Source organism: Citrus sinensis, chromosome 3 (genome assembly GCF_022201045.2).
Source record: "Citrus sinensis cultivar Valencia sweet orange chromosome 3, DVS_A1.0, whole genome shotgun sequence".
In the NCBI taxonomy this organism is placed as follows: domain Eukaryota; kingdom Viridiplantae; phylum Streptophyta; class Magnoliopsida; order Sapindales; family Rutaceae; genus Citrus; species Citrus sinensis.
The window spans coordinates 50121753-50143684 of record NC_068558.1 but is presented as its reverse complement, the minus strand read 5'-3'; the positions used below and the strand labels follow the sequence as shown (position 1 = coordinate 50143684).

Sequence of the window (21932 nt, the reverse complement as noted above, 5' to 3'; positions counted from 1 at the left end):
CCGTGTTAAGTGGAACCTGCTTCCATAAAAAGGTTTACAATTTTCTAGAGAGTGCGGCAAATAACATCCGGGTCCCTAATTTTCATAATTTCTTAGTTAAGAGCATAGTTTTTCAAATAGGTCCGCAACTCCTATCGAAACGAACGAAAAGGATACCACCTCGTTTGCGAATGTAACATGTAGCTCAGTGCTAAAATATAATCGTGAATTATTTAGTATCTACATCGATAAAAGTGAGAAATTTAACATTACCAGCAAACATCTACAGCAATGGGTTGGAGTTTCATTCCGCTCTATAATTTTATTTTTTATATGCAAGTTGAGATTGCAAACGAAATTAGCAACATGATATACAACATAACAATTGTTGAGAACCCAAGATGAACAGCTACGGGTCAGCTTTCCCAGCCATTGCATCATCACTAGAATTGTATTCATCTTCACTCATCTCCTCGTCACTGGAGTTTTCATCTGGGGCAGCTTCTATGTCTTCTGCCTTGGCATATTTCTCTCTATACTCTGGAACAAACAATTGCAACAGCAAAACAATGTATCAATGAGGCATTAATAAACTATACCACCTTCATGCTAGATGAGTTTTCATCTAGTGGAGAAAACATATCTCACAGATGGATCCACAACAATATAGAAATTGACTCAAGAGATCGAGCCCTATCCATAAAGCTTAAATATAGTATTCTTTTTATCCATCATAGAGAAGCTTCATCCATGTATAACATTTACAGATGGTGAAACAAGATTTCCGAAGTCCAACGGTGTTTCATTCTTAATAAATGCAGGTAGTCCCTTAGTTCCTTCATAGCACACAACTAATTCAGAGAATGAAACACACAACTCAAAAATATCATCTCAAGCAGATTAGCTGTTCCAGGTCAAACTTCCAATGTTCCCAAGAAACATAATGATTGAAAGAAAATTTTACATCAAATTTACAGCACATGAAATCCAGCAAGAAGGAAATGAAAGGAGACCAGCAAAGAGATTGAAAAATTAGCAAGCACCGGTGGAAACAAATTTTCAGTTAAGGTGCATGCTTATTGCCATTGCAAGGAATGATAAAGAAAGTGTTCAATACCTTTAACTCTTTGTTCATAAGCAGCTCGATCACGCATCAGCAGTGCTGCAGCTTCACCATTCAATGGGTCTGATGGGTTGGGATAAAGAAGAAGCTGTGGCAGGAATACTTCAAACACATTCACTAGGTCTGGAACAAAAAGGTGTTTTTTTTTTTGTAAGAAATGGCTCTAAACACAATTGGAAAGCTGCTTTCCTATTATCTCAACTAATAAACATCATTACCAAACATGGGGCTCCAGGTCTGGTTAATAACATCCAAACAAACTGAGCCTGACCTGAAATTAGAGAACAACAAGATGCTTAAAACTCACAAACGATCCTCACTAAGCAAATAAATGCAATGAACTACTGATATGGAAAATAAGAGAATTTTAAGTATTCAATTACCCACATCTCATCAATGTTCGGATGGTAGATCTTATTGACAAAGCCTATCGAGGGAGATTTATATGGATAAGCATCTGGCAGCTCAACTCTTATCCTCCATACACCTCCATGATAAGGACCTGCCATTTTCAAAAATTAATAATAAAAAATCTATTAGAAAGCAACAACAAGATTAATATTAAAACCATTGAGAACTATCAGAAACAGTAAATCTACATTTTTTCTAAGCACTCAGGTAGCCAATTACTCAATAATACTTGCAGGGCAGAAATGGTTGATACTGAAGGAAATTAAAAATTGGTAATCAAGAACAAACTCAAACACTATGCCAATTGGAAAGTATACAAATTTGAAAAATATAAAAATTGCATAAGACTATGGAATCTAGTTATTAAAAAGCATCTGTATTCTCTAATTATACAAGCTCAGGAAAGACAGTCATCAACAGATGGTCAACATAGCTAAATCAAGAAAGAAAGCCGAAATACGTCGCGCAAACTCAATGAAGTTAATTTCATAACTAGCTCAAAAAAATACAAAAAACAACTAAAAAAGTGAAAAAATTACAAAATAAAGATAAATAAGCGGGTATTAAAGAATTTACTTTCATTAGGTCCCTGAAAATGTACATAGAACTCCTGAATGCCATCATTGATCATCTCCACTTTGTAATCGCTCATCATCCTATTCAAACAAACCCCACCAAAGAAAAAAAAAGCAAAAAAAAAAAAATCAGAAAAAGCTTTCAACCAAGGAAAATGAATATAATTGAAAAAGATTGATAAATGATTACTAACAGCTTCATCAAGTCCATCTCTCGACGTTTGCTTGGTGAAGACATTTTTTTTTTCTCTTTTGGGTTTTCTTGGGCTCTTATCTTCTTCTTTATCACTGGAGAGAGATACTGAGATAAAGAAGAGTCAGCTTGCTTGAAGCAAAAATGGTTTGAGACATGAATGAGTGAAACACGGAGATAATGATAACAACTAAAAAATGCTATTGCAATAACAGTGGCATTGGCAGGTACAATTTCAACGAGGGTCCTGAATAATTTAATATTATCAGTTGCATGCCTTCCAGGCGTCTACATTTGCCAGATTCCCTCTCTTTTTATATTACTGAATATTTCAATTTTCAACATGGTCCTCCAACGAATTATTTATCCCAAGATTCCTCTAATCTAATGATTTTTCTAGTTAGATACATAGCCCATTCCATGTCTAACTTTGCCCAATTGAAATTTGCAACTATTGCAACTATGTTAGTTGCCCAAGCATTTAATGGGTAACTGACAATTGCCCTTAGCAAAGCGAGTGTGGGATTCCTATGTGCAACTTTTTTTTTAATATTAATTATATATTAGATTATTATATTATACAAATATTTATAATTATTATTATAATAAATATTATATTAATATTTATAATCATATATACATAGCTGAGACTTATATTATTATATTAAATTTTATAAAATACATATTCAAATAAATAACCCTTACAGAGAAACTTTTTTTTACTCCATTCACATTTTATAAAAAAAAATAACTTACGAATATGTGCAACTAATGGTACAATTTAGCACATTCTTTCCTTCGTCATAGATAATGGATCTTTCAATAGAGGAGAAATTAGGGGTGGGCAAAAAAACCGTAGTGTTAAAAAAACCGAACCGAACCGACGGTTTTTTTTAATTTGGTTCGGTTTTTATTTTTTTAAAAAACCGAATATACCGTTTGTAAAAAAAACCGAAATGTCGGTTCGGTATTCGGTTCACTTAACTGAACCGAAAAACCGAACCGAAAAACCGAATTATTTTTTGATTTTATTCAAATCAAACATGTGTTAATAATTTTATTCAAATCAGACATGATTTTATTCAAATCAAACATGATTTTATTCAAATCAAACATGTGTTATTTCTCTTTATAATATTATGATTATGTTTATATAGATGGAGTATTGGAGTTTGGTTATGTATTTTGAAATTTTAATATTTCATATTTTGGGAGTATCTTATTAATAGTTAGTAAGATATTAGTGATAAAATGTGTTTTGAATACTTTGTATTTATTGTTAATATTTGTAATAAAATTAGGAAAAATTAATTGTTGAAAAAAATTATTACATTCATGAGGCCCAATGGGCTAAAAAATTAAAAATTAAAAATAGGCCCAATAGGCCCAGAACCAAAAAAACCGAACCGAACCGAACCGATCCGAAAAGAACCGTTTGAGTTCGGTTCTTATTGAGTTCGGTTCTTATTCGGTTCTTTTCATAAAATAACCGATTTAAATCGGTTCTACTTAATTTCGAACCGAACCGAACCGTGCCCACCTCTAGGAGAAATTCACCAGTCCTTTTTCCTTTTATCTGTCAATCAGAGGCCAAATGCATTTTCAACCGCTGAAAAAGAAAAAAAAAAGAAGAAGAAGAAGAAAGGGCAAGTTTTGCTTTACCCCGCCTGCCTTTCAGAAGAATAGTGGCAATGGGATGTTCCTAGGGATGGCAATGGGCACCGCCCGCAGCGGGTTTGCCATTACCAAACCCAAACCCGCACAAAATTTGAATTACCAAACCCACCCGCAACCCGCAGCGGGTTCTAATTTTTTTAAAAAAACCCACCCGCAGCGGGTTTTAACAATTACCAAACCCGCAATGGTATCCGGCGGATTTTTTGCGGGTTTCCGTATTTAAAATCACAAATGTTTAATATATAAATTTATAATAATAACCTCAAATTTCATATGACATACTCAATTTTATATTTAAACAATGTAAATGAAAAATTAAAATTTCCACATCAATTCAACACAAATTCTCAAATTTAAGTATAAATTATACAAATCTATTTAAAAAACATAAACTAGTATCTAAAAATAATAATTACATTTCATATTATCATTTAAAACAAGCTCCAAGAGAAGATATTCATTTCATTCACCACCATAAGCACACATCCAACACAATGCCTATAATAATAATTAAGATTAATATTTTCAAATACTAATTCGAAGGGAAATGCCTTTAATTTTCTTTAGGTTATGACTTTAGAATAGGAGATGGGTCACATACACACATATACAACTTTGAGTCTTTGGCTATTTGGTAATTTGATTAATGACATTATTTTCTTTATACATTTTTATATTAAAATTAAATTAAAAATATTTGGAAAAAATATTGCGGGTTTGGTGGATATCCATGCGGGTATCCACCGGGTATAAGGTTAATACCAAACCCACCCGCATCCATGTGCGGGTTTTAATTTATAATACTAAACCCGCCCGCAACGGGTAAAATTACCCGCAACGGGCGGGTTTTGTCGGGTGGGTTTGGGCGGGTTTACGGATTTGCGGGTACAATTGCCATCCCTAGATGTTCCAAGTATATTTGATGACGCTGTCAAGATATTATTTAGAGTAACAATATGAAATCCGAAATCTCAAATAAGATGTCTTTGGTCACTTTGGGGGCCTCTTTGTTATTCCCTCTCAGGCCCCAAATTCATGTTCACAAAATGAATGTATAGATTTTCATAGGGTTGCGCTTCCACCACCCCCTTAAAAACTTTTACGAAACACTCTTTTTTATATTTGTAATTCTTTCTTTGACAGAAATTACAAAAAAGAATAAAAAAATTACAATAGAGTTTTAATTAATTCTGTTATTATCTAGACTGAAGTAACTAAATCACAAACGTTCTTTTTTTTTCAAAAAAAAAAATAATAATCTTATTATCAGGTGATTCATCTCTTTATTGATTCAAAATTATTTTGATTTCATCCAAAAAAAGAAGAAATCGATTATATTATAAATTTATAAATAGTTAGGGTTCATAATTTTTATAAAAGTGTTTAATTCAATTCATGATAATCCTTTTATGTAATTTATTCTAACCATACAACTTTGGTTAAAAAATGAGATTTTATAAGGATATTAAATGGTTGTAAAAAGCATTACTCATTTTCAACTTTTCATATTATCATAAGGGGTCCAGCTATGTTGCAACTATGGTATGGTATCACAGTTGCTTTCAGTCATTAGATCCAATTAATGTAACTATACAACTGTAGATCCAACGGCTAAAAGCAACTGTAGTACCATACCACAGTTGCAATATAATTTTGCCCTGTCATAAGATATCATCATCCTAAAGTTTTAATTGTTTGCAAAACAGTAAGCAGACAGGTGACCATTGGACACAATGCTTTAGGCAAAAGTAAAACAACAGTTTCCCTTCCTGGATCAAAAGTAAAAACTCACAATAGCAAGTCATTTCGATGTACTACGTTTGAATTCTAGAATACTACGACTATACCTATTGGCCTCTCACTATTTTCATTTTAGTGACCCTTTGGAAAACAGACAAGGATTCGAGTATGCAGAGAGAAGGTACAATTAATGAACAAGATCTGTATCTGAAAACTGAAGACCCATCCGCCAAAAGCACTTTAACAGTAAGGAAGTTGATTGAGCTTACAATTAGCTGCTTCCACCACCGTAGTTGTCAAGTGTTTAAAGCCTTCAACATTACTCATAGTTGACAAAATTTAATCACTTTCAACGCCCACTTATCTCCCTGACTCACAGAACTGCCTGCTGATATTACCAACATTCAACTGTCTGAAACAGCAAAAAAGAACAAAATCTGAAACTCTTTACATTTCTTATCAAAATGCTTTCATTTTCTTCAGCACTCAAATACTATCTGGACATTTTATGCTTCTTGTTTGGGGAATGAAAGATGGAACTTGCCGACTTCATAATTTCATACCCATAACTGTGAGCTACAGATCCAAATTCTGATTCACAATCATCATCACTGTCGACGTCACATGGAAAATACCTATTCTGGTGTGCTCTGCGTTGCAAAAGGAAAACATTAAAGTAGTAGCTCACCAGTTCCTCCCTGCTTTTGGATGGAAAAAACTTGAATATCTGGTCCCAGAAACGCTTCTCAAGGGATGGAGGGTTCGATCTCACTATATTCTTGAAATTCTTCTGGTCTTCATCAGTCCAAGAAAGCATGACCTCTTCACCCATCTTATCAAATTTCCAGTCGTAGAAGGCTGAACCCACTTCAAGTTTCAGTCTGTACCTTTTCTCAGCAATGTGAAATCTAACACATTCAACAGAACCTCGGACCTGGCAACCACATGAATCTTGTCTTCCCTTTCCAATAGGATCCCTTTCAATAAAAAATTTGCGCTCTGCCTTTTGCAGTGGCCAAATTTGGGTCCCCAACCACTTAAAGTCACTTTCAGAAGGCACACCAGTCCATCCTGGTACTTCAGCTTGAAAGGCTGGCCCAACAGGAATTTGCTTTTTGACAACATAGTCAAACACTGAATTTGGAGTTGTGGAACCAGTGGTTTCAAGCAATTCTTTGTCATCATGGTTTTCCGTCTCTCCCCTGCACGAGTCATTTTGGGCACCCGCAGATGATAAATTTGAAGTAGTCCCTGCTTGATATGTCTTCTTGCTGCAGCTTAACCTCTCTCTAAGATTATAACTGGTTCCAATATGATCATCATACATGCACGGGTGCATCTTCTGATTTTTCTAAAACATGGAAATCTCATATAACTCATGTCTACAAACGGAAATATATTCATTCAACATGTTGAATGAAAAATGAGACCATTCAACACATAATACAATTCACAGTGACGAATCAGAGCATTCAATACATGATGGGAGAAATATTTGAGATAAACATGAATTAATGGCCAAAATAATTGAGTCAAAAAAATTCATCATGTAAACCAAAACCAACTACATACTGTTAACAGTTTTATTGCACAAAGCAGAATCTGTATCTAGACTTATCTGTACACATCTCATTTTGTATTATCTACACTTCAGTTGGCACCCAAAAAGAAATGGCAAGTTTATAAAATTTTCATGCTTAATGACCAAGATTTTCTTTTCTAAGGTACAGTTTATTATGTAACATAAGAAGATGATGTGGCGTGCCTAATGCAAGCATTCTAGCAGAAAAAGAAAATCAAAGAAACATGGGGTGTCTACCCACACATGAGAATATAACCCTATAATAGCTGTCAATTGACTTCAACATTAATATTAGGCAAAATTTTGTAGCAGACGAATACCTGCCCAATAGATTGTTCACTGCTTGAATCAACATGTCTTTTTAAGAAAACTGATTCTCGATAAGATAAAACCTGCTTCCATAACTTGTCATTTCCATAAGACTTCCATTTTGATTTTTCAGGTAATGATCCAACTACAGAATCACATGGATCTTTGGCAATCCCAGTAACCCAACTCAACATTTTCCATGTAGAGTCCTGGTTCCTCTTATGGCTAGAGCTCTCTGCCTTTTTCTCTTTATGACTTAAACTCCCTTTCTTTTCCTGAACACTCAAATCCACTATCATAACAAATTCTGCAGGTTTTTTGCCTCCATTAGTTTCCACCACCCGTGCATTCTTCAGCTGCTCATCATGACACACTCCTTTGAGATCCAGTGAATTCACAACACATTTTGAGACACTAACATCATCCAAGTGTGAATCATCCTCTGCATCAGAGCCATTCTTGTCCACTTCTAAGTCTACAACTGTACTCTTCACCTCCCCATCATCACAGCATTTTGCAATTTCTGAAAACCTTACAGTCGAATCAATGTGCATAGATTTATCATCATGAACACTTTTCTCACTCCCACTAGACTCCACCACAATAACCTCATTTTTACAGACATTGACATCATTTACAAAATTCAACTCAGAATTCACATTTTCAAAATCTGGGTGCGCCCCATCTCTCTTTTTTGAATCTGACAAAAAAAATTTAAGCTCTGCTCCTAACTCCATCAAACGCCCACTCAAACTTAAGCCACTATCACTCAATTTACTCTCGGTGCTCTTGTTATCGTCAACAAAAACTCTCTCTAACCATCTCTCTAGAGCATCCAAATACTTGACGTAAACTAATTTTACAGATGATGAGAAACTTGAATCCAGGCCAGACTCTTTAGCCACTAAATCCCACAACCCATTTTCTGTAACACTGCCATATCCGCCTTTCTCTCTCACAACTAAAAACAGGTTAAACAAGTCAACAGGTTGCCCATCTCCAAGCATTGGAGGTAGAAGCCGATAGATGTCTTGGGGACAGATCTCTTCCAGAAAAACTCGAAGAAATCGGTCGAAATAGCATTGAAACTTCTCAGATTTTGGTCCAGATTCTTTTAAAGGTGGTTCAAGATCGACCCGAGACCCGTTCGATTCGATATTCTTCTGCTTTGAAGATTTGACGCAATCTACAACAGACCCATCAGCTACCATCGACCACCCTGCCATGGATTTTGGATTTCGAGGTCAAAACCCTAAAAGAAGAAATGGTTCTAGTTCGTAACCTTATCGATTCACATCAAAGAAACTAAAATATCAAAGAAACTAAACAATAATATAAAAAAATAATATTTTATATATCCAATTAAAAAAAAAAAAAAGAACGAAGTGGTAATGCAGAGATTTAAGCATTACTTTGGGTCAAGAATAAGTACCAATTAATGACAGTGTTTTGGCGGGAAAAAAATGATCTAGGGTTTTGAAGTTGAAGAACCCATGAAAGTTTTATTAGGTCCCGCGCTCTCTCTCTCTTACTCGTTTACTCTTAGAGCGAGAAAGAGAGAGCACTCGACTGGACTTCGACTCGACTCTATATTTCAATTATTTTAAACAGATTCAGATGATTTTATTTTGATTTTGCGTATCTGTTTGTTGACATTGTTAGAATTTTGCAAATGAAAGATAGAAAAAGGACAAAAAGAAGCATTACCAGCTCGTATTCAAGGCAAATGCATTTTGAATCGATGAATGACACACCTTGTTCAATGTTCAGTGACCTCCTTGGACTTTGGCTTTTTCTCTTTCCTGTCCCCACAAATTTCTCCACTTGCTTTTTTAAGCCCTCCCTCCAAGCCAAGTGTAATAAAAAAACCAAGTGGAGATTTGGGTGAAACTTATGCTCTAGGGTTTTGTAACTTTTGTTTGTAGGAGTGGCTCTATTCTCTACAACAGCCCTCTTCATTTATTTATAAATACATCTCTTCCTGATTAGCTAACCTTGGTTAATTATTGACTAGGGGTTTGGGTTTAGGTTTGGATTTGAGTTTAGATTGTGGATTTTCTCTAATTGAATAAAAAGGATATTTTTACAATTTAATATATTTATATTATCTACTTTATTGTTTTTTGAGAATCATAAGCCCTGTCACCCATCCATAGATTTTTCTTTTTTCTTTTTTTTTTCTTCTGTTTTAATGGTTTTTTGAAAAAAAAATTAAAATTATTTGAGTAATACTAAAGTTGTAAGTTTGTACAAACCATCGAGGTATATCAACACGATTTATTCTTATTACGTTTTTACATTTATTCAACCTATCATGTTATATCATAATAATTTGTATAAAAATTTTTATTTATATTTTAATATGAATAATACCAAAGACATAGATTATTTGTTTAAACTATTATAATGAAGGACAAGTTTTCTGAGTCCAAATATAATAATTGAATTTATTTGAGTTTTCTTATTTTAATTTGATATTGTCTTGTTTAATTTTCTTAATTCAGTCATATTATTATTTTATTTTAAGGAAAATTCTATAATGTCATAATTAAAATTATTGCATCAATGTCATGATAAATGTAAATTTTGTAAATTACTTGGAAGGTAAAATAAGTAAATTACTATAAAATTATTAATTATTAAACATTTAATATGGTTTCTACATAATCTTAGTGAAAGTAGTTTATTCATTTCCTTTAATTGAATAAAGAAAAATCATTCATTAATTAAAAAAAATTGTGTTGAAAACAAGTTGAATAAGTTTGTTTTCTACACAAGTCAATTAAGCAAAATTATTTATCTTGGTAAGGATTAAAGCAAAACAAAATAAAAAGATATTATAATATTATTGGACACATAAATAATATTTCAATAAAATTAGATTTAATTTTGAGTCTTATGCATATTTCATGGTGTTTTAAAATCTACTCCATAATTGTACTTATAGACCTTTAGGAGTGGTTGTTGAGGAAGTGTAGAAGATGCATAATCACCCCATCTTATAATCACTTTGCAAGATGTTAAAATAATAATTTTTTTCAAAATTTAATTTTGAGAATAAATTTCATCCTTATCATTGATCAATATAAATGCAAAATAAAAAAACAAGTTTTATCCTTATCATTATGTTCCATTTTTAAAATTTATTTTTGATTTTACAGTTAATATTAATTTAATAATTTTATATTAAATTTATAAGTCTTATGTTTTATTTACCTTATTTATGTTTAATTATAGTACTGATGCCGTGATTTCATAAAATGACATTTATTTTAATTAAAATATTAAGTTATTTATCTTAACTGATTGTAGGCTCATTATCATCATAACTTTGAATAAAATCATCTCATTAATTGTTAATCATCTAAATGTTAAGTTGTTGAGTCACGAGTGGTAAATTTAATGATAATTTTAATACACTTTTATTTTGTATTTTATCCTTGACATTAATATATGAAATATATTATTATGTTTTGTAGCAATTAGTTTGTTCTTAAACTAACAAAATTGATCACTGCCCAAGATCTCTTTAATCAAATCAATTCAAGTTGCACAAACACAAGACTGAACATAGCAAATCACAAAACAATAAAGCAACAAGAATCAATGAAGAAACATTAAAGAACATGAACCAAGAACCACACAAAAAATACCAAAGATTTAACGTGGTTCAGTTGAGCAAGAATGCTTAGCCTACGTCCATGAGAGAAGCTTTTAGATGAGCTTTATTGATTTAACAATGGAGTCAATTACAGAGCCTTATACAAGAAAATATAGAGAACAAGATGATGCTTTCTCTCTCTTAAATTTATTTCTACACGGCTCTAGAACCACACGCGAAAAAAGTTCTCAAAGCTTAGCTTATTTACCTGGTTTCAATAACAGGTTTATTTCTAGAACCTGCCTCAGCACATGCCTCCTCGCATGAGTTACTTAAGACAGTTACTGACCAAAACGCACGAGCAACGTGTCGTTTCGAGAAGTCAGTTTTCTATTATAAGCAATGTGAGCAGCTCGTGACTTTATAAAGCTTCCTAAGTCTCTAACGTTGTCATTTTTTTGGAAAACTAGTTTGATTTACCAGCCATGTTTACATGTTCAGTTTTTTATATTCAAGAATAAGAGTTACTCACTCCTCTCTTTTATCACCCCGTTTTTAAAAACACTTGAAATAACTTCTTTATAAATAGTGGCTTTGTTTTTAAATTTTGCTCCTTAATATGTGATTATAGTTTTTCTTCATCGAGACCTTGATATGAGGTGGACTACATTTTTTTTTTCTTTTTTGGTTATAAACAATACATAGATAAAAGAAAATTACACGCCAATTATTAGATGTAATGTCGAATTAATATAATTTATGGGGCAATATTGTAATTATGAAAAAATTAGATAGGGAAAATAATTTTGAAATGATAAAATTAGATAAATATTAAAAATGTTATAAAATAATTATAATTATCTCTTCCCTTAAACAACTTGTTTGGGGAATAAATAAGAGAGGTAAAAATAAAGTGTCACGTGCCGATAAAGAGGTTTTAATGGCTATAAACTAACCTCTTAGGGTGCCCGACCTATACCGAGTGTACTCTCCAGATAAACTAATACGCAGGGTATGCCACAACAGAGTCAAGGAATTGAAGGAAATATCTAAAAGTGACCATCACACGTGATGTCTCAATAAAATATTTGATTTGATGAAATCAAATCAAGAATATTTTGTTAGAAAAGAGGAGACAGTCAATTGTAATATCTACAAACAACAAAAAACAACGCACAAAGGACAATGATCCTTAACTGTCACGTCAACTACTGTTTAGACAATCCCTATAAAAAGAACCTTGGACCACCTGCAGTGTACACCACGTACACAAAACAATAAAAACCGTCTCCTTGCCCTCCAAGTATGCTCCTAACGGCTCAAAAAACTGTCATGATGATAAAAGGATGTGAGAATTTCAGAAAAGACAAAAAAATCACCACTAAAATATATGCCACGTGGCAAGGTACTTAGGTTGTACTATATAAAGGCAAAAAAATATTCAATCTCTCTCATTCTCTTTCACACTCATCTTCTCTGATAATCATCACAAAACACACGAAAGAAGGGGCTTGGGTCTTCTTCAACCTTCAACATTCATTTTAGAGAGCTTGCAAGCTCTCACCTCTATGAAAGTTCAAGTAGCTGACGTGAGCATTGGAGTGTGGTCGTCGGCCACTGCCGGCTCCACCTTTAAGGCTCTAACCTCCCTTGGCTATTTTGTAGGTCTGCATGTGCTATCTCAAACCAACTCGCACCATTTTAGAATTCTTGCCATTACCCATTCCAAGCACCCTTCTTCTTTGTCACCTCCCTTCAAGCTTAAAACAACCCCCCTTACGACACATTTTAGTAAGGTGCCCTGAACTTCTAAAATAAATTCATTGTTTTGGTGAGATTTTTATCCGTCTTCCTTGCAACCAAAATACACTTAAAACACAACTCTTCATCTCTTATTATTTACTCCCACTATCTCATAAAAACTCATGACTAGTGATATATTTATTTACTAATTATTTATTTCATTTAAGACTGTAAAAAGAGAACTCATCTCCTTATTTGTAGATACTTGAAATTAAATAAAATTTGTCTATAAATATTGTGCCTCTTATTTACTCTCTCTCTTTCTCTTGTTATATTGTTGTGCACTTAATTGGTAAATAAGTTAACAAGAATGTGATATTTTGTATGTAACGTTTAAAAAGGAAAAGTATGAGGGCCCATCACCTGTGTTGACAAGGGAGGGCTGGGAAGCAAGTATATGTCAGTAAGCGCGTATAACAGAGAAACATCCTTTAAAGCTGAGAATCACGAACGGACGAACGACATTTTAGCCTTGTGGATTCATTTTAACTGGAAAAACTGGACATGGGCAGCAAGCTGCTGAAATCTTTGACGATTATAAAATAGATATCATTGGTTGGTGAGTGGTGATGGTGAAGTTTTTATTTTTCCTTTTTTTGGCGCAAAACAATCAAACACATAAGTCAAAACAAGGGAAATCATAGGTTACATTTATCCGAGTTTGAGCCAATGACCATGTTATTGCCCTTTGTGTTAAAAATAGACCCATTTTTTAAAATGGTTGTTGCTTGCATGTCCTCCCAGGAACATGTTATCGTCAATTCTCGACAAGACAAGAATGTGATTAAGATAAGCAAATTAAACAATATATATTCCGATTGAATTCCTCACTATCGGGTTCAGTACTTCTAGGTAGCTTCAAGAGTGAACTAACTAATACACATTTAATTTGCTTTCAAGTCAAAATTTTTCTAGATGAGCAAGTGTTATGTTGTATCAGAGTCAGATCTTCTGTCTTGCCCAGCTCCCCACTTCCGCATCCGTTCGGATGCTTGTTCAACCTGGAAAATTTGATTTCCGTGGTAAAATAAAATAAAGTTGAAAAATAATAAGAGGAAAGACCATGAATTTATAATAAATATTCTAATAGTAATATGCTGCTAGTACGTACCTCCTTGTTCCAATTTGTTTTATAAACTATGTACAAAAGGATTAATGTCTGCAGTAAAGTCCCACAAATCATTCCAATCCAAATTCCCTGCGACAAGAATGAAATGTCATTGTTCTTGCAATGCAAGCTACTAGACTGGAGATCAAATCTAAGCGATGAAATGGGGATAAGTGGATTAAAATCTTTACCTGCACTCCAAACTTCAACTTGTAACCAAGAAGAAACCCAAAAGGGAGGCCAACAACATAATAACAGAACAAGTTTATATAAGCAACCAAGGCTTGCCAACCTCCTCCTACAGCAACTCCTGCAATGATCATAAAATAGTTATTTCAGGATGGCTGCCTTCTTGTGACACTATTAGTTTTGCGCATTTTCTTCTGTTAAAATCTCACCAGATATGACTGGCTGAACACTGTTTAGCAACATGGTTATGCCAAGAAGGGAGGCTAAGTCAGCCACGGCTTTTCTCATCTCTTCACTGTCTGTGAATATAATTGAAAAGTCATCTTTCGTTACCAAGATAACAATTGCACAAAATATCCCTATAAAGAGTGACTGAGTGGTTGTTATAATGACCGAGTATTTTGCAGCTCTGGGATGTGATGATCCTAGCTCATTAGACACTCGTACGCTGAAGCAAGCAGAGATAGCATTATTTCCTCATTGACCATAACCAATACTGAAATATCCCCACGGAAGGAAATAGTAAAACTTTGTTACCTAATAGCTGCATTGATTCCAAGAAATAACATGCCTTCCCAGCCATTGATGTTCATGCTGAAACAGGAATATCAAACAAAATTGAACTTACAAGATCGTCAGAATTGAACCTCAAGCTTCACTTATACAAAGTAATAATGCTCTCACCATATGGAAAGGGAACCAACCGCTATAACCGGATCCTCAAGATGTCCTGTGAGAACAATAATGGTCATAAAATACCAAATCTCCAAGCAAAGCATAATAGCTGAAGCTATAGACAATCTGACAAAGCCCCATATATCCTTAAAGGCCAACCAAGATAATCCCTTCCAGCCATCTTTGCAATAACGAACCACATAAATCATCTGACCAATAGATATTCCCAAAGCTGAGATGTTATAAGCTGCGGCAGCACCAGCCGTACCCCAATTGAGCATATGAATGAAGAAATAAAGCATCCCAATGTGTACGACAAAAGCTGCGAGACCAATCCAAGCTAGAACACCAACCTTACTTTGAGCCTGTAAGAACTTTTGTGATGGGAAATTAAAGGCTAGTGAAAACATTTGAGGAATCACTTGGATAGCAAATGTCCCAGCAAATTCTGCAATATCATCTCTCTGGCCAAGGAGCTTCAATATTGGCGTTGCGAATATGTAAAGTGGTAACAAGAATATGCAGGTAACAAAGAGGATTAAAATTGAGCGTTGCATATACACGCCGAGTAATTCTACTTGCCCAGCTCCAAATGCCTGTCCGCATAGAGTCTCAAGTGCACTAGCCATGCCAAGCTGCAATTTTGTCAAACATGCCAGGATTAATGGCTCATTTTCAGATAGTAAGCATATATTAAATAATTGCTCGGCAGACATCCTTTAAATCTTTGTGACATCCATCACGTTGAAGAGGAATTTGTGCATTACCAATTTATACATTATTTAATTTCTTGTTTCAAAACCTGTAGATAAAAATGTGAAAGAAAAAGAGCCTGAAACTGGCGGATATTGAAAGTATTCAAAGGATTAAAAAAAGATGAAGGGAAGCTAACCAAGAAGCCAAATGAGAAGTTTGCGATTACAGAGAGCGAAATTGCGACTGCAGATAGCTCAATATCTCCAATATGACCAACAAAGATATTGGTAAATGAATTAATCCCATAATTGCACAAGATGTTGAAGGCAATAGGACCTGCAATGCCCCACACCTTGCTAGACTCAACACAGCATATGTACGTTGCATCGCGGAAATTTTGTATTGCAGGATAATCTTCTTCACGGGACTCAATTAATGTGGTGGGAGCATGATGCAATTCAGCAGTCTCGAAAATGGAGACGCCATCGATCAATACTGGCTTGCTTTTTGATGTTGGAGATTCTGAGGCAGAGGATGAACGTTCATCCCCTGCCGTAAGTGCCTCAGTTTCTGAATGGGTCGCAATTTTTGCAGTTTTCTTATGGCACCTTTTTTGCAGTTGTTTTATTGCAGCCTTTTTTAATTAACGTTTGATCTTCGAAGTTTTAAGAATACAGATTGAATCAACAAGATTTTTTTTTTTCCTTTTTAGTAAGTCTATTTTTCTTTTATTTCTACATGAAAAGTTTTTGTGTGTGGAAGAAGTAATTGGCCATTTATATGTCTAGCTATGATTGAGGGTGTCCGTTGAAACACATCTGTTTGAAACGGGCCGAGGGACGGTAAGTTGACTGGGTCTCGTGTTACACAATTTACAAATACCGTACTGTCGTGTTGTTTATCTTTGGGATTCAGAAAAGAAAATATCAAGATTGTGATTTGATGATATCAGTTTCGAAGCCTGCTTCCTTAGAAGTTAGAAATAATGCCTTAAATTTTCTCAAATGAGGATAGAGTTAGTCCATTTATATTAAGTAGATCCCTACCTAAGTTAACCTCGGCTCACAATGTTGGAAAGATAGTACATAGCTAAACACGAAAGGGTATTTCTGTTATTTTCATAAATATTAGGAACCTATCAACAAAAATGAATAAACTCCATTAAGAACCCACCCTATTGCGCTCCCTAAACTCTGTCCTCACTTGAAAGTTATAAAAAAGTTAAAAAGGACCCCAGACGTTGTTATTCCTAATTGATGGCTGAAATATAAAGGCCAAAGACGGATTGGTTAGTTAAATGGCATGTATTTAACATCACAGCACGTTATAATTCAAATAAAATGGACCGACAATGGGTTGTCATTATATTGAGTTGTTGAAAAAGATTAGATGAACAAAGGTTAGGAAGCAGCAGCATGAACGCGCTTGTGGGTGAGATGATGGGGCTGGGGCATATCATGGGGGAATGTCAAATTTTGATTATGAAGTGCGTCCGTGATCCCAACCCTATCATGAACTTAAACGACTAAATAAAAAGTTGAATGTCGATAATCTGACCTTCTTGATTGAATACTAAATACTTCACAAAAAGTCGATGTAATAATGGGCGTGCAATCAGTACTACCACAACTTAAGCTTCACACATGAATTTGGAGCCGTGGACCTTAAGTGCTTTGATTGATGTTGCCCATGTGGGCCATTCGCGATCAGTGATTATACTATTTTATGATTCTGATTTTAATTAGTATGCACATACCCACAAAATAATTATCTGTCTTATAAAACTTAACAGGTCTAAATTAGAATTAAAAGATAAAAGGGATATAACATATACACTCATAAATTAATATGCACGTAAGATTGAGCCTTTGAATCTCATAGAATTGGGAACCATTTTAAGTTCCAAAGAGGTAAAACTTCAAAATAGGTGTCAATCTGTTTACATCGTGATAATCTACAACAGATCTATTTCTAGTGAAGTTTCAACCTGGGGAAAAACATCCTAAAAAACACTACTGACTTGAGCTGGAATTATCTTTCTCCGTCTCTTCAGCAAACTTTTCAATCGAAACATTCGCATTCTCATTCATTGGGGAAGAGACATTACCAAAAGATGAGTGTGAACCACCCCTTGATTCTCCAATATCACCAGAACCGTCACCACCAGTGCCTACACCATTGCTGGAATCCTTCCTAACCCCATGATAAGACTCCCCAGAAACAAGTGCTTGAATCAGTCTAGGTGGTGGAGGTGCTGTCACCTCCAATACTCCCTCCAACATCTTCACAACCGTTCCCATTGTTGGCCTCATTTCCTCATTATCTTGAATGCACCAAATTGCCACCAACGCAACTCGCTCTGCCTCCTCAACCTTATATGCACCACCAAGCCTATCATCCACGACTGCCGCCACATTGCCCTCAATTATTTGTTGTGCTGCCCATGGAGGAAAAAACCACTTGTCCCCATGCTCACCTCCACCACCGATATTTGCATTGCGTCCAGAAGCTGGTGCTTCCACATTTCTGCGGCCACCAATTAACTCTAACAATGTCATTCCATAGCTATACACGTCAGCCTTTGTGGTAATTGCCAATCCGGATATCCATTCTGGGGCTACATAGCCCCATGTGCCCCTCATTGTGGCCAACACTCGACTAAAGTCTCGACCAATCAGCTTGGCTAGTCCAAAATCTGATACCTTGGCCGTGTAATCACTATCCAAAAGAATGTTTTCTGGTTTGATATCACAATGGATAATGCAATCTCTGCATTCCTCATGTAAGTATGCAATGCCCCTAGCTGTACCAACAGCTATCCGAAATCTGACATCCCAGTTGAGATTAAGACCATCTTTGCGTAAATACAGACTCAAAGCACCATTACGCATATAATCATAGACCAAAAGTCTGTGAGAATTTTCTGAGCAAAAACCTCTAAGTCTCACCAGATTGACATGTTGAATGTTCCCAATTGTGCATACTTCTGCCCTGAATTCTCTCTCTCCACTGCCGGGCCTTTCAAGGCGTTTTACTGCAACAAGAGTGGAATCTGATAACTCTCCTTGAAAAACTGCCCCAAATCCACCGTGCCCAAGTTTCTCTGAGAAACCCCTTGTCACTGTATGAAGTTCTTTGTAAGAAAAAACCTTCAAATTCAGCACTGGAAAAACATCCTCTTCATCCACATCCTTCCTCTTCTTTCTTTTCTTACGCAAAATCATTAGCATCACTGCTGCTAATACCAAAGCTGCAATCGAACCAACAATGCCAGCAACCAAAACCATTAATGTTGATATATTTTTCCTCTCTGTTCCTCCCCTTGGTGCCCTAACATACAAAATGTCTTCATTCGTGCTATCGGAGGTCAAATTCCTCAAATTTAAGAGTTCCCCATATAAATTCTTGCACAAATTAGTCCTCACATCATGGTACAACCCAATGCAAGAGCAATTAGCTAAACAAGACCTCTCACAAATGCTCCTACCAGCTGAAAATGACTCGGTAACGGCTCCAATAAACTCCACAACACCAACCTCCTCAAACCAGTCACTCTGATCACACAAAACCTTACTTTCACGGCTGCACCCACCAGAGTAATCACCAGAATTCCAACCATAACTATCAACAGGCCTAAACCCATCAAAACACATACATGGCCTTAACAAAGAGCTCTTACAAAAACCAAAATTACCACATAGGCCATGAACTCTACAAATATCCTCAGGCTGTGACCAAAACATGTTCCAATAGTCAGTCTGCTGCGACCAAGTATATTGCTTAAGCTGCCCACTTGGATCGACGTGAAACCTTGACAATGGTGGCTTTTGCCCGTTATCCAGGGGCTTTTCAGTGTACCCAAACGATGCCTTGGACGTATACGGATTCAAGAAATGGAACTTGTATATATAAGGGATCGTCATTTCAGGAACATTAACAAATGCATTACCAGTCCAGTTCCCAGTAGACCAATAGACAATAGTACCGTTATACACAAGCTCAATCTGATTATACCCTGTCGGACTCAGCCTGAGTGAGTAAAAACCAGGAGATGGATCAAATAAACTTTTCCAAGAAGTTATAGATCCACCAACTGAGATATTCATACCAGGAAGCCACGTGTCGGTTGGGTGATCAAAGCTTTGCCACACAAGTGAACCCGCTGATGATAGCAAAACTAAATTACCAGTCTCTAAAAGATACATATCAGTTGCTTTCTCAGTGTTTGTACTTTGCCAAATGATGGAGTTTTGTGAATCTTTAATAGCTAGTTTACCCTTTTCAGTGATTAGTAATGTGGATTGTGTTACATCAGCGACAGATTTTTCACGATTAGCAACCCAAACATAAGTAGGCGTAGGAATTGAAGCGTACCAAATCCCCAGGTACCAGCTGGACTCCCCATTTGTTGCAAAGAACCCCAGCCTGAATGTCTGATTTTGGCTTATAATTGTTGAGTTTCCTTTGATAATAACTCTGCCCTTTTCCTCCAATCTCGTGTTGCTTCTTCTCAGTTCAGCTGCTGCTGCCTCCTTTTTCGAAACAGCAAGTTCAAAACTTGGATTAATTTGAACTTTTGATTCAACTCGGGTAACAAGAACGGCTGTAATAAGAAGAAGAAAGAGAACAAGAAATGTCGCGGACATGAAAGAAGAAGAAGGTGATGATATGGAGGTGCGTCGTGACATTAATTTCATTCAATTTTTTTTCAGATTTTTTTTTTTATTTGAAGAAAAAGGCATTCAGTTTCTTGTTTGGTTAGCAAGAAAGTGAAATTTTTTCCCGCAAAGTGACATGGAATCTTAGGATGTGTGATGATGAAAGCACTCACTCACTTTTGTATGCAGTAGTCAATACTTGATTCTGCATAGAAAGAGAGAGAGAGAGAGAGAGAGAGAGAGAAGGACGGAGACGGTTGAATTTTGTAGATACCGTGCAAAAGCTGCCGTTCACGGACGCAACTTTAAAAGACCAAAGTTTTCGGGAATTAAAACTGTAATTACAAAATTGGCCTTCTAACTTCAAACTATAATGTCAATAATTTAAGTAGCTTGTTAACAAATCTTTCCCTTTGATTTTGTCCTAAATTAATCGGATTTGCCGTTAGTTATTATTAAAAAGAAATTAATTATAGGGTTGTGATCTATATTTTTTTTTTTACTCAAAGTATGTACGTATAACACAAGTCTTCAAAATTTTAAATAAAAATAACCTTACCATTATTAAAATATTTACATGCCAATTTGAAAGATATTAGGGTTTTTTTTTCATATTTAATTTTGTATATTAACCATAATTTTAGAATTATTTTTTGAATTTAAATTAATTTACTTATTTTTAAAAAAAATGAATTTTCAGCATTTTCTTGATAAGATTTTTACATGTAATTTTTAAATTTTTATTTTAATGAATTGAACCAAGTTTACAAGCTTTTATAAAAAGAAACTTCCAAATTTTATTTTAAATCCTCTCACTAAACTCACTTCGTGATCCACATTAGTCGGACTTGCCAGGACTGAAGAGAAATTAGGCAAAAAAAATGAGTCGAGGGTAAATAGGTAAAAGCAGAAGAAAAGAGGGAAGGATGATGAAAGTAGTACAGGCAGAGAGTTTGTTTTGTGGCAGACAAATGTGCGAAGTCCACTCACGGGGTCCTCTCTTTTCAACAAAAAGATTATTAAATGAGATCCTATTGAAAAAAAATTATTAAAGGAGATGAAAAATTAATTTTAGAATTTGAAGTGTTATTTAATTATATTAAGAACAACAACCCAAAAGATACACCGCGCGCGTAGTTGGCTTCTTGGATTATGTGAGATTGTAACGTCTGCGAGCCACGATGTTTGGTAACTCGTGTCTATTTCTCATTGGCCTATGGCCTAAAAGGTCAATCTACTCAACCTATCCTTTGACTCTTCGCCGTTTCTTCAGTCTTCCCATAAAGGTATGATATATTAAATTGAAAAATGGGGAAAGCTTATTTCTTGTTGATAGAACTTTACAGTTGTGCGAGTTGTCAGCATTATGGTTTACGGACACAATGCGTCTTTTTGTTTATTGGAAATGCTCGAATGTGAACGAGCAACGTTCACAGGCCCAAAATATTTAAACACTGTATAAATATTGGATAATTCTCCTTCTGTGAGTCTTAACGTTCAAATTCGGAAAAAAGAACAAAAAAAGGGCTACTAAAGAAGTTATATATGCCTATAACAGCAAGTTGCGACCATATTCTGTGTTAAGTGTGGGCAGATTTGAGCAAGAAACATAT

At 35.0% G+C, this 21932-nt stretch overlaps 4 protein-coding genes across 10 annotated transcripts; all 4 read right to left on the bottom strand.

The window, feature by feature from the left end:
• Positions 1-163: 163 nt before the first annotated feature.
• On the bottom strand, positions 164-2470 carry LOC102610351 (ubiquitin-conjugating enzyme E2 5). The gene is made up of 6 exons (XM_006491079.4): positions 2283-2470; positions 2090-2169; positions 1490-1604; positions 1321-1373; positions 1097-1225; positions 164-519 (listed from the first exon to the last, which is right to left on the bottom strand). The coding sequence occupies exons 1-6, from the start codon at positions 2324-2326 to the stop codon at positions 389-391; spliced, it is 552 nt and encodes a 183-aa protein (XP_006491142.2). The 5' UTR covers positions 2327-2470; the 3' UTR covers positions 164-388.
• A 3237-nt stretch (positions 2471-5707) lies between these two features.
• LOC127898597 (AT-rich interactive domain-containing protein 1-like) lies at positions 5708-9518 on the bottom strand. 7 transcript variants are annotated; one of them, XM_052438415.1, is made up of 3 exons: positions 9297-9518; positions 7601-8841; positions 5708-7049 (listed from the first exon to the last, which is right to left on the bottom strand). In XM_052438415.1, exons 2-3 carry the CDS (start codon positions 8813-8815, stop codon positions 6192-6194), a joined length of 2073 nt encoding a protein of 690 aa, XP_052294375.1. In that variant the 5' UTR covers positions 8816-8841; positions 9297-9518; the 3' UTR covers positions 5708-6191. The 7 variants fall into 7 exon arrangements, with proteins under 7 accessions (XP_052294375.1, XP_052294378.1, XP_052294377.1 ...); XM_052438418.1 differs by having other exon boundaries at positions 7601-8808; XM_052438417.1 differs by having other exon boundaries at positions 9344-9518.
• A 4259-nt stretch (positions 9519-13777) lies between these two features.
• Positions 13778-16304, bottom strand: LOC127901277 (protein DETOXIFICATION 34-like; the record flags this gene model as incomplete). Its single annotated transcript, XM_052438273.1, has 7 exons — positions 13778-13994; positions 14105-14191; positions 14293-14411; positions 14500-14738; positions 14828-14884; positions 14975-15600; positions 15858-16304. Coding segments are annotated over 7 exons (1650 nt in total), but the record flags the coding sequence as incomplete, so codon positions are not given.
• Positions 16305-17500: 1196 nt separating this feature from the next.
• On the bottom strand, positions 17501-20585 carry LOC127901367 (G-type lectin S-receptor-like serine/threonine-protein kinase SD2-2). Its single transcript, XM_052438514.1, has one exon. The coding sequence runs from the start codon at positions 20356-20358 to the stop codon at positions 17674-17676; it is 2685 nt and encodes an 894-aa protein (XP_052294474.1). The 5' UTR covers positions 20359-20585; the 3' UTR covers positions 17501-17673.
• Between the last annotated feature and the right edge of the window lie 1347 nt (positions 20586-21932).

Coding starts and splice junctions, on each gene's coding strand:
- LOC102610351 (XM_006491079.4), bottom strand. CDS start 2,326: ATGTCTTCACCAAGCAAACGTCGAGAGATGGACTTGATGAAGCT. Junction 1,605..2,089: donor TTTTCAGGGACCTAATGAAA/GTAAATTCTTTA, acceptor TGAAAATGGCAG/GTCCTTATCATGGAGGTGTA. Junction 520..1,096: donor TTATGAACAAAGAGTTAAAG/GTATTGAACACT, acceptor TGTTTGTTCCAG/AGTATAGAGAGAAATATGCC.
- LOC127901367 (XM_052438514.1), bottom strand. CDS start 20,358: ATGAAATTAATGTCACGACGCACCTCCATATCATCACCTTCTTCTTCT.
- LOC127898597 (XM_052438415.1), bottom strand. CDS start 8,815: ATGGCAGGGTGGTCGATGGTAGCTGATGGGTCTGTTGTAGATTGCGTC. Junction 7,050..7,600: donor GTGAACAATCTATTGGGCAG/GTATTCGTCTGC, acceptor TCCATGTTTTAG/AAAAATCAGAAGATGCACCC.